Consider the following 13,408-nt stretch of genomic DNA (forward strand, 5'->3'; position numbering starts at 1 on the left):
TGTCAGAAATGTCCAAATGTCATTTCTCTTGTACCTGAAGTTAACCTAGATTCAAAAGGAGGGAAATGAGAAATCACTTTCAGTAGAAAAAAAAACCATCCAGCAACTCTATGGCCAACTTTAATCTACCACAATGTGGCCTCAAATGTTAGGTGTTAGGATGTGGGAAATCCAAGCTTGGAAAAGGGCTCAGCTATGTGGATGACACTGGTGTCATTTTTGAAAGTTCAGGTTCGTGGATCTCAACAGCTGAATGTGCTTACTAAAATTTAGCAACAGAAGGTTTATGGTCATGTATTGGAGCATCCAATAGCCTCAGTTATCGTCTCAACCTCTTTACACCTGAGGCTTTCAAAGCCAACATCTCTGGCTGTAGGTTTCCCAGGGACACCAGGGGTCTCTAACATGGTGCTCCTTATGCCACTTTACAACTGAGGTGTGCAAACGCGTTCCACAATGATTTTTACTTATGAAGAAATAACATGTTAGAAACCGTTAAAGCCAGTAAAAGTTAACCAGCAGTCAGGTGCTAATTGAAATGCAAAAGATCTGGTTTGACTGACTTTGTTTTTCCTCCTCCAAATTATGTGGATGTTTTAACATCTCAGTAAAAGAGCCTTCCTGGGATGAAAATTAGGCAGGCATTCAACTTTCTGAGATAATGTGGTTTCAAATTGTGTTACAGACTGAAAACATGTGTTACAAGAATTTATACTTCCATCAAATGTAAACTGGAAGTGAATGATTTAAGTAATTATTCAGAGTGAATGGTGGGTTGGGATGTTTTCCATTATCTCTCAATTCAATTTTTCCATGAACTTTAAAAATTTCTCTCAAACAAAGTATCTTACAGAAGTCCTGAACAGCACATACAAGTTTGGTGCTCAGTGACCCTGAATGAAATGCAATCTCTGTAAGGGCCTCTCTCCTTATATAAGAGCAGCATTTCTCAAACTCTTCTGTTGGCGTTTACCTCATGGCAGAGTATCATGGAAGGGTATCCCCCTCCCAGAGGCCAGTGGTACAAAATTAGCTCATTCTTTATTTGAAATACATGAGTGAATCTTGTTTTATACGCCATAAACATATTTCCATATAAAAGCTATTCCTCGGATTTCTATGCAAAGTAATGATACAAGATCACATTATGATTTCATAGGATTATTGTGTTGTTAGGTACTGTTCAGTGGGTTCTGAAGCATTGTGACCCTGTGTACAACAGAAAGAAACACTGCGTAGTACACACCGCTGGAACAACAGAATAATCTTGAAGTATTTTTATCCAAGGATAAACACCTAGCCATGGCTAGATGTTAGTTAAACTCATTGAAAGCACAACTATTTTTGCTGTAACAAAATGTAACCTCGTCTCCAAATAATCTGGAGTGTAGGGTAGAACGGCAAGAGTGTAAACATTTTAAGGACTCTCTACGTCTGCTCCCTCAGCCACTCTCAACCGTATGTTTGTTACTTTCTCTTCCCACTAGTTTATTTGTTGCTGTTGTTGTCTTAAAATGCTGAAACAGCTTTGATACTTACACTGTTAGGCTTTATTTTTAAAACTAGGATGTGCTACATTTCACTTCATAAGAATAAATAAGCTCTTAGTAATGTAATTTTCTCTCATGTTTCAATGTAGAAATAAGCCGCTAACACTCTAAATTGGACTGGAAAGATCAGAAGTTGAAAAAAAAATTCCAAAGTGATTGAAATATTGGGGACAATTCATCTTCCCTGGCTGTATAATAGGTAGGTACTACTAATGGTCACAGGATTCAATAAATCATACATCCAAAATAGGCCTGAAATATTTCCAGCATATTTACTCAGTTCTTCTGTGGTTCTCTTAGAACGCTGGGATGAAATCCAAGGTAGATGAGAGTTCACAGCTGCTAAAGGAAATGGTGTAGATTAAAGGCCACCGTTGGAAAGAGGTCCTTGCAAGCTTCTGAGTTTCAAGCTTACAGATCTTAAAATATAAAGCTTTATGGTAAGGGGACTCAAAAAAGAAGTTCAACATCTTGTGTCCCTCTTTGTGTCCTTATTCCTGTCTTTAAAAGACAGTAGCACTGATAAATCAACTTGTTACTTTTTCCAACACCATATGATTCCTAAATATTCAGGATTCCAACCTAAAAACAATTTTTAAATAGCCCTGGATTGTGTTATTGGAAATAATATTAAATCATTTTAAAGGCTATACTGAAGGGCTGTCTTTTATTTTAAGAAATGCTAGGTCTCTAGGAGTTAACACTTCCCCCCACCCAAAAAAATTTTTTTAGCTGACATGCATGAAAAGTTTTCTGTGCCAATCATCAATGCAAGATACCTGTGAACCTATCCATCACAGAGTTAAGAAGCCCTGTCATCCTGCACATGTAATACGCAGTGTAACCAATTAGTGTTGCCATTTCTTGATGCAATGCAAACTCATTTCCTTAAACTGCTATTGCGTCGAATTCCAGGGTTATAAATGAGCAGACACAAAGTGATTCGCATGTAATAGCAGTGGCAATAAACCTTTCCTGATTCATACACTTTCATTCATTTGTTAACAGAGAGCAAGCTTAGGAATGATGATTCCCAGAAGGGGACTTACCCAGCTGGACATCTATAACACTTGGCTGATTCTCCATGGGGAACAACGGTTTGGGAGGCTTGTCTGTGAGTAAAGCTAGAAGAGAAAATGAAAGAAGGTAATGAAAAAATTGAGATAAATTACAGGGTAAGAAAGATTCTGTCGTGTGTGATATTTAATATCTGTAGACTTGATGGTGTGTAAACATTTATTAGACAGTGTTCCTATTTGGGTTATTACTTTATCCATACAATATCCATTTCCCAGCCCATTTAGAGCACCATTGATTCACTGTAAATAGGCCACTTTGACAGCTACATTTTCCAACAAGATCAAACAAATGGAATGTTTTTGAATGGTTTTTATAAAAAGCTTGTGAGTGTAAAGAAAGATAGATTACAAAAGTATAACCAGAGAAACATAAATTTTCATAGCTACTCATTAGTAGCTCTAAATAATCTTAATGAAATATTGTGCTAGTAGACAAGTCTTGTGGAATGCATTTTCTAAGCCTATGAATATCTCCTCAAACTCTCATCCAAAATTTTAAAATAACTTGTTAATAAAAAGAACCCAATTGAGTGTCATTTGGGCACCCAGTCAATCTAGTGAAGAATGATTAATAGCTCAGCTATAAAGCTATGAGGGGAAACTTTTTGAAAGAAATGTCTTTCTCATCTTTTGAAGGATAGAGATGTGAAAAGACTGAGAACAAAGAAGAATTTCAGGACAAAATAGCAATGTAAACTAAGGCACAGAGATAGGATTTAGGAAGCATAATCTGATTAAAAGAATGGTTTGGAAATAAAGGATGGTTTGGTGATGTAGTGTATTAGTCTGGGTTAACAAGAGAAACAAATCCATTGAAACGCATATGTATATAAGAGAGAGTTTTATATTCAGAAAGCATCCCAACCCAGTGCTGCCGAAGCCCACAAGTCCAACATTAACCCATATGTCCAACACCAATCAACAAAGTCTTCCTCCATCTCACAAAACACACGCAATGATGCTGAGAGCAGGAGGAAAGCCGAGCCAGTAAATGTGTAAGCATCTCAACACTGGCAGGAGTCTCCACATGGCTGCTCATGCACCCAGGGTTGCATTGGGATAGGTCCATGTGGCTTCTCATCAGGGATGTCTTGCAGGTGAGTGAGCCTTGTCAGCTAAAGCAGGGAACTGGCTAAGGCAGCTGCATCCTGATCTGACCATCACAAATCAAGAGACCTGAGAACTCAAAAGGCGAGGCTCACTGAGCCATTTATCCCTCTGCCCTTCAATTAACCCCACATGCACGATTGACATGGAGGGAATGGGGCTCTGTGTATACATAGTAGTTAGACATGAAACTGGACTATAGATTACTGAAGGTTAATTCTGTGGGTTGTGAAAATCATAAGGAGGAATTTGAATATCATATGATAGACTGAATAGTTACTGTAGAGTATTAGGAAAATCAAATGACTCAAGGGAAGTCCTGTCTGAGGATGATTGGCTAGAAATGAACAAAGTCAGCTACAAGGGTGAGATAATACTGCTGCACTGATGGGATGAGGATTCAGACCAGGGTGAAGTCTGGGAAGAAAGAAACATGGGGCAAACACATAATTCCTTAGTGATAAGTCCTTATAGTGAACTAATATTTTTCCTTGAATTTCTGTTTTATTTTTTCTGTATTCATGTCTTGTTCCAACTTTCCAGTTGGAAAATTATCTATCAAATAAAATTGTGTTGTACATATTTTCAGCTGCAGGAAGCAGAACCTAAAACAGGGCATCTTAGAATAATCATTAAATCATTGTTAACTGATCAAAGAATTCCTGCTGGCATGAGAGAGTCTGAGCTCATATTTGAGAGGATATTTAAAAGAGAAAGCGAAAACAAGTTAATCACAGGACAGGTGAGGGAAATGTTAAACTTTGGTGAGATTCTCCAAGTAGGAAGGAAATAAAGGAGTCAAAAGTTCACATCAGCAAGAGTTTTGCCTCATCTTCCAGATAGCTGACTGACTTCCAAAAATGAGAACACTGCACTTAATTAATTGTTTTCTGTTTTCCAACACCTTATTTTCGATAGCTTGCCTGGGGTGAATGATGATTTGGCAGAACAATAGGATGGGCAAACAGAGCAATAGCCCATTGTAATTTGTATAGGATGATAAGAAAAGCCATGGCTCTACAAAATTATAGAAACCTTTATTAAACAAAAATATAAACATGTGGAGTATTTGTTTCTCAACATAGCTGCTCTGTAGGTCAGAGGCAGGGAAAGTCCAGCCATTATGCCCACAAAATCATCAGTACCAGCTATCAGCACACACCTCATAAACGAGAAGCAGTTCTATCCATCACATTAGGGACAATTCATTAAAGGCTTGGCTGCAAATGATATTATAAAGATCCAAACGGGTTTTAGCAGAAAAAAAAGACTCCCATCCCTGCTCTTGACCTATACACTTAGGACGGGGTGTTTCCATCTCTTTAACCTTTTCCTAAAAGATATGAACCTATACTATGTCAAATGGCAATTTTGACATCCTTTAAAAATATTCTTTGAGTGAGGTGTAGGTGGGGGGAGTATGTAGGGCCAAGATCGAGGCTGTAGATGGGGTAAGGTTTAGCAACAAGAATGTCATAGCACAGTCCTTGCTACTTTTAAAGAATGAACATTGTTGTGATTGCAAAAAAATAAATAAAATCCTTAATTCCACTTCCTGGCTTTTAGAGTCACCAATGCAGTTTTAAATTTTCTTCAAATTCCTTCTTAATAAGTTCCTTGTGTTCTTTGAGAAATTCTATCAGGATTACTCTTTGGAGTTCCCTGAAAGTCTCCATACCTTACTGAGTTAGCCACTGTGCCTTGAATTTAACTGACCCACATAAATCTTTGGGAATCCACTTTTGTTGTTTTAACATTTTTATTGGCATACAATTCACACTTTACACATTTCAAGAGCTCAGTCATATTCAAAAGAGTTGTGCACTCATCACCACAATAAAGACTAAGGCATTTCTTCTTCTACTCATTCTCATTAGCTTCCCATGTCCCACCAACCTCTGCCACCGTGCCCAAAGGAAACCATTAATCCAGTTGCCATCTCAATACATTTGCCTAGCTTGGATTTCATATACAGAAAAACATATAGAATCCAAATAAAAACAAGCAACCTGACAATGACAGAAAAAAACAGAAAACCCTCCACAGAAAAGAAAGCAGACAATATCAAAAACTGGAACAAGTATATGCCAAAAAGGCGATCAAAGGTCAAAGCATCCCGTTTGAACCTAGCTACAACTACAGTGATATCTCCTGAAATGCAAGGTCTTTCTCCTCTTCGGTCTTTAGTCCACGGGGATCCCCAGAGGCTTCCTCCCTCTGGGGGAACGTTTAAAACAGGCTTGGGGCTTTCTCTCACTGTCATCTGTGACTTCTGCAGAATTTAAGCTCTAATACTGTTCCTTGCTCTGCATTTGGATTTTATTATTCACAATAATCAATCCTTGGATCATACAGGCTGATGTGTTTCTTCCATGTGGACCTAGCTGACATCTCACTTAGATGGTTGCTTGGTCAAAGACAAGCCGCTAAGACACCACATACTATTATTTTCCTTGATAGCAAGACACTATCTGCTAGAAGTCATTGCTTTTATTAGATTTAAAGAAAATGAAACATTCTAATGATACTAATGCAATTATATTACTGAGGGAATATGTCTGCAATGATCCAATGGTCACAAAGGCATGTTTAAAGATATTTCCATTTGGAATAAAATCATGCATTATGAACTAGAACCATAGTAAAATATTTTTGTCTTACCTTCATATATCTTTAATAAATTCTGAATTTTGCATAGCATATATATATTGTTGTCAGAGATTGAATTGTATCCTCCCCAAATAGCTGTCCATTTGACTTGGCCATGATTCTCATGATGTGGCAATTCAGACATGATTTCATATGGCATGATGCAGTGATGTAACCCTAACCCATGATTTGATCTGATCGATGTGCAATCATTTGTAAGATCAGGGAAGAATTCAATACTCTTTTTTGCTGTGAAGAGAATTTCAGTGGCATGTCCTCTGCATTCCCTTTTATCTTATAAAAAATACAATGAGCGAGAAGCACGCAGAGAAGAGGAATGCCATTATTACCAGAAAGAAGAATTGGGTGCAAAGCTAGTGCTTTGTACACAGGGTTCCGGCACAAAGCAGCTCCTACACCCAAAGGAAAGCCAAGCTATCTGGAGATTGCCCAGCAGCAAGAGGCTCCCAGATGTTGAAAGGGGATGAGGACCTTCCTCAAGAGCCCACAAAGAGAGTTGGTGCCTTCTTGTGGTATTACTGTTATAGCAGCATTCAAGTATTAAAAAAAAAGTGCCTATGCAAACTATAAAGATGTAAAAATTTAAATGATATAACATTCAGCTTTTATTCTACATACCTTTATTAAAAAGCCATTCTGAACATGAAATATAAAGACTAGGAAAAACCAAAAAACCAAAGATTATTCATTGTTACCCTAGGAATTCGAAAGAGAGAGAAATGAGGAGGCATTTGCTCCCGAGTACTGAGCTTCTGTTAAAGGTGATTAAAAAAAATGGAAACAGAGAGAGTAGTGATGGGTGTACAGCATGGTAAATATGTCAATGAAATGTACAAATAAAATATTCTGATATCAAATATTTCATTATAGCTATTTCACCAAAATTTTTTTAAAAAATAATGTTAGTGTCTTTCTTGGATCATTGCCACTTTGCCTTTCACGTCCAGATAATAGACACTATTCTTGTTGTTAGGTGCTGTCCAGTTGGTTCAGATTCATGGCTATTCTGTGCACAACAAAACGAAACTGCCTTGTGAAAAGGTTTGTTTTGGGGGCAGTTCATGGTCATTTCAAAATTCTTTTCCAGCACCATAATTCAAATTTATTGCTTCTTCTTCAATCTTCCTTATTCAATATCTAATTTTCACATGCATACAAGGCAATCAAAAAATAACATAACTGGAGTCAAGCACGCCTTAATCCTTAAAGTCTTGAGCAGCATATTTACCTTATGTTATGCTTCATTTGATCACTTGATTGCTGCTTCCATGAGCATTAATTGCAGTTCCAAGCAAGATGGAATGAATCCTCGACAGCTTCAATCTCTTCTCCATTGATCATGATGTTACCTATTGGTCCAGTGGTGAGGATATTGGTCTTCTTTATATTGAGTTATCATCCACACTGAAGGCTATAGTCCTTGAATTTCATCAGGGAGTACTTCAAATCTTTTTCACTTTAAATAATCAAGTTTGTGTCATCTGCATATCACGGGTTGTTAATAAGCCTTGCTTTAATCCTGATGATGCATTCTTCTTCATATAATCCAGCTTCTGAGGTACTTTGCTCAGCATACAGTTTGAATAAGTATGATGAGAGGAAACAACTGTAACACGCACCGTTTTTGCTTTTAAATTATGCAAGCTCCCCTTGTTCTATTAGCACAACTGCCTCTTGATCCAAGTACAAATTGTACCTGAGCAAAATGAAGTGGCGTGAGATTCCCATTCTTCTCAAGGATATCCACAGTGACTTGCGATTCACACAGTTGAATGCCTTCACATAATCCATAAAGCACAAGTAAACAACTTTCTCATATTCTCTGTTTTCAATCAAAGTCAATCTGATATCAGTAAAGATAGCCCTTGTTCCATTCCTCTTCTGAATCCAGCCTGAACCGCTGGGAGTTCCCTGTCAATGTACTGCCACAAAAAATGGGGTGTTCGTCAACAAATTTTTGCTTGCATTTGGTATCAATCAATGATATTGTTCTATAATTTGATCATTCTATTGGGACACCTTTCTTTGGGATGGATACAAAGATTGATCTCTTCCAGTCAGTTGGCCAAGTAGCGGTCTTCAAATGTTCTGTCAGAGACAAGTAAGTGCATCCAGTGCTTCCTCGGCTCATTTAAACATTTTGACGGCTGCTACGCCCACTCCTGGAGTCTTGTTTTTGGCGAATGCTTCCAGTACAGCTTGACCTTCTTTCATACTTCTGGTTCTTGCTCCTATCTTCTGAAATGGATGAATGTCAACTAATTCTTTTTGGTACAGTGTCCCTGTGAATTCTTCCCATCTTCTTTTCATGTTTCATTCATCATTCAATATTTTCCCCATATAATCTTCTAATATTACAACTCAAAGCTTGAATTTTTTTCTTGAGTTGTTTTTTCACTTTAAGATATGCTAAACATGTTCTTCCCTTTTGGTTGTCTAACTCTGAACATTTGCATATGTCTTTTAAAAATATTTTACAGGGAGCTCTTCCTTATATCATAACATTCCATCAATCACATAAAACAGTATTGTACAATTGCTACCACAGTCGGTTTCAACGCATTTTCTTTCTTTTTTTTTACAGATGGCATATAATATTTAAAAATACCATTAAACAATGTATTATTTAAGGTTAAGTATAATATGAGGGGTTTTTATTAAGTGTAGAAAAATGAATTAAAATATAATGGCATCTTCCCACTTTCCCCCACTTCTTTTTTTTAATCATTTTATTAGGGACTCATACACCATCCATCTCGATCCATACATACATCATTTGTGTAAAGCACAATTGTACATATGTCTTTATAATAGTTTACTTTGTCTTCTCGAGTTGCTCTTTGAAATTTTCTGTCCAGCTCTTATACTTCATCATTTCTTACAGCCTTAGCTATTCCAGGATAAAGAGGAAGTTTCTGAGTCTCTTCTGTCATCCATGCCGATCTTTTCATCTTTTTTAATGACCTTTCGCTTTCTTGATGTCCTCCCATAGCTTATCAGGTCTTCTGTCAGAGTATTTGGTGCATCCAATCTGTGCTTGAGATGTTCTCAGAATTCAGGTGGGATAGGCTCAAGGTTGTATTTTGACTCTGATGAATTTAATTTAACTTTCTTCAGCTTCAATTTGAACATATGTAAACATGAGCACTTGATGATCTAATCCCAATCAGCCCCTGGCCTGGTTTCAGTGGCTCAAAGGAGTTTCTCCAGCATTTCTTCCCACAGACGTAGTCAGTTTTATTCCTGTATATTCCATCTAGAGAAGACCAGGTGGCCTTTTGTGTTGTTGAAAAAGTGTGTTTACTATGAACAACTTGTTATTCTCACAAAATTCTATCATGTGATCTCTAACTTTGCTCCTATTATCAAGGCCATATCTCACAACTGCTGTTCCTTGTCTTTGTTTCCAATTTTTGCATACCAATTGCCCATAATTATCAGTGCTTCTTGATTGCATGCTTTATTGATTTTAGACTTAAGATGTTAGTAAAATTCTTCAATTTCTTTAACACTAACTTTTGTGGTTGGTGCATAAATTTGAATAATAGTACTGATTATAATTCCTTGAATGCTCACTCACTCACTCGCTCACTGCCATTGAGTCTATGCTGACTCATAAGCTACTCACTGTGTGCTTCCGAGACTGTAACTGTTTATGGGAGTAGAAAACCTAATCTTCCTCTCATGGAGCTACTGGTAATTTTGAACTGCTGACCATATGGATCACAGCCCAACACAGAACCACTACACCATTAGGGATCCTTTCCTTGAATGTAGATAGACATAGTTACATCACAGACAGCATTGTACTTCAAGACAGTGATTGCACCACCATTCTTCTTAATTGTGTCATTTCTATCATAGTAAATCGTATGACTGCCTCATTCAAAATGGCCAGTATGAGCCCATATCAGCTCATCAATGCCTAGGATATCGATCTTTATGCTTCACATTTCATTTTGACAATTTCCAATTTTCCTATATTCACACTTCATACATCCTCAAGTTCCCATTCTTAGATTTTTTATAGTTGTTTCTTCTCATTTTGAGTTGTGCCCCATCACCACCTGGCACTATGTTTGATGCAGTTCTGCTACTGTTCATGAGGTTGCAGTGTCTAATTCCTCAAAAGCAGACAGGATATTCCTTTTTCATAACCTGTTCTTAGTCTGGAACTCTGCTGAAGTCTGTTCGCTTTGGGCGACACTGCTGGCATTTGAAATACCAGTGACATAGCTTCCAGCATCACAGCAACACACAAGCTACTACTTTAGACAACTGAACACACAAATGTTGGAACACTATTCTTAGACAAACTTATTTTCAAATATTTTTGGCTTCCAAATATATTAATATCAATGCCATAGGCTTAAGGGAACTAATAATAACTTATTTCATTAACAAATATGATTACTTTCTCCTATTTTTAGTTGGATATTCATTTGCGGTCACTGCCATCCCTTACCCTAGCCTCCTGCCATACCAACCTAAAATCCAAACTCTCTGCCATCAAGTAAATTCTGAGTCATACCAACCCTATGTAGTATTTCCAAAGATGTAAATCCCTAGGATAGGAGATAGCCTCATGTTTCTCCTGAAGAGCTGCTGGTGGGTTAGACCCGCCGACCTTGTAGTTAGCAGTTCAATTCTTCCCTACTGTCATGAACTGTCGATTTATTTACACTGATTTTATTATTGCTGAATATTAATTACTGACATGAAATTTATTCATACTAATGATCATTTTAAATGTCTTCCATTTATAAGAGATCCATCATTTCCAAAGTCCTTTGAGATACATTATCTCAAGTGAACTAAGCAGTGACCTTTGAAGGCAAGGACTTAAAAAAAAACCCCAAACTAAAAGTGAAAACAAAAACTCACTGCGATCGACTCCATTCCAAGTCATAGTCATCCTATTGGACAGGTGATAGCTATCCTTATGGGTTTCCAGGGCTGTAACTCCTCATGGAAGTGGAAAGTGAAGGCTTTAAATTATGGAACATTATAGATAATGCTAAATAGTTTTCATGGCCTCTTCTGATCCCTTCTTGTGTTCTAAAGCCCCCCATTATCAGGGTGGATAGGAAGATGGATGCAAGTTATGGGGAGAAAACAGGTGAACATTCTGGTACGGAATCAATAGCTTTCGCCTCTTTGAATACATAAAAATTGGCTAAAGTTTCTAGAGTAATGGGAGTGGCTTTGTGGCAAACTTCCAGCTGAGACAACTTTCCTGTGGGACACCCCCCACGTTGACTTAAGCTCATGAATGGGAGGAGATGAACTTACATTTACCCAACACATCCCAAGGGGGTATAGGGGTGTGGAGCCTCATTAAATTCCAATATCATGTCTACGTCTGGAAATTGCCAAGAAATGAAGAATTTCTGTGAGGAAAGAGCAACAACTGCAACAATTCAAATGAATCTTGACCACCAGCCCAAAGAGTAATCTATCAACAACCAGAATAATTACAGTGTTTGCAGATTAGCTGGAATGCACACTGCCATAAGCAGGCAAGTTTATTTCTTCCTACTTTGAAAAACTCATCTGAAACTCACAGTTATTATTCGAGGAAGGAAGAGAAGAACTGTCAAAGCCAAGTCCCCTGAACAACAGAGAGGAGAGTTACAATTTTGTTAGAAAACTTATCCTGGATCCCTAGAGAGATTAATTGGGGTCTGAGCTAGCCTTAGAATTTGCTGCTCAAGCTTCATGTTTTGATTGAAAGAATGGGAGCAAGGGATGCAGTTTGCTACTAAAGTTTCAGTCCACAATTCCTCCCCTGCATTTCTTTCTGAAGCTCATGTTTAATTATCCTTAAATATAATTGCTCAACTGAGATACCATGATGCCAGTCTTAATGCACCAGTAAAACTACTACTGTTTATACTTGCCTCTTCTTATCTATATTTTATATATTTAACACTAACTTTACTGGAGAAAATGTCTAAAATAGCTCATTCTTTTTTATTGTGAGCAAAAGCTAGATCTTACATATATAACCAGATCAATTAGTTTCATTCAAAATGATTGGTCGATTTCCATAACTGCTGTTAGAAGGCATCTGATTTTTCTTCATTGAATAAATCAGTTTATGTGACTACATTGTTGAAATGTTACATATTACTATAATAATTTCCATTAATCTCTTTTGTTGTTGACTAAATATGAAGGATTAGAGGGAAATTTTGATGTTAAGGACATTAAGTATATAAGCCCACTGTGATCCTAATTCCATCGATTTCTAAGGTCGTTTTTTCTTTTTCATAGCCCTCAGTTCAGTTTAATTTCTTCCCTCAATACAATAGATTATTTATCATATACCATCTTCAGGAATAACTGAACAATAAATGACATCTTTTCGGTACAGGGACTGTGTATTACTTTCTCCTCATTTTGATGCTTCCTGCATTATTCAATATTTTGTCTATAGAACCCTTCAAGATTGTAATCCTTGGCTTATTTTTTCCCTTCATTCCGCTTGAGAAATGGTGAACATGCATGTTTTATTATAATACTCTGTCTTCTTGAGCTATCCTTTGGAATCTTCTATTCAACTCTTTTACTTCATTACTTCTTCTATTCACTTTAGAAACTTTATATTCAGTAGCACATTTCAGAGTGTCTTCTGAAACTCATTTTGACTTTTACTTTCTTTCCTGTATTTTTAATGATCTTTTGTTGGATATCACCTGAATAGAGTGCATGTGTTTTTTTTGTCAGGCAATCAATCAATGCTTAATATTGTCTTTAAATTTCAGTTGGACTCAAGGCTATACTTTGGCTCTTAGACTTCATCTTGACCTTCGATAAAAAAAATGCAATTGATCATCTATTCTGCAAGTGGCCCTTCACTTTGTTTTCACTGGTGATATAAATTTTTAAAAATCATTTTATTGGGAGTTCTCACAACTCTTATCACAATCCATCCATCCATTGTGCCAAGCACATTTGTACATTTGTTGCCATCATCATTCTCAAAACATTTGCTTTCTA

At 37.0% G+C, this 13,408-nt stretch overlaps 1 protein-coding gene across 1 annotated transcript in view; it reads right to left on the minus strand.

Moving 5' to 3' along the window:
• The window catches only part of IL1RAPL2 (interleukin 1 receptor accessory protein like 2), a 719,072-nt gene that overhangs the window by 364,568 nt on the left and 341,096 nt on the right, over nt 1–13,408 (minus strand). The window contains exon 4 of the mRNA XM_075538447.1: nt 2,600–2,674. Coding sequence (XP_075394562.1) covers nt 2,600–2,674 — 75 coding nt within the window. The remainder of the gene's footprint in view (nt 1–2,599; nt 2,675–13,408) is intronic.

This window comes from Tenrec ecaudatus, chromosome X (genome assembly GCF_050624435.1).
Source record: "Tenrec ecaudatus isolate mTenEca1 chromosome X, mTenEca1.hap1, whole genome shotgun sequence".
Lineage (NCBI taxonomy): Eukaryota > Metazoa > Chordata > Mammalia > Afrosoricida > Tenrecidae > Tenrec > Tenrec ecaudatus.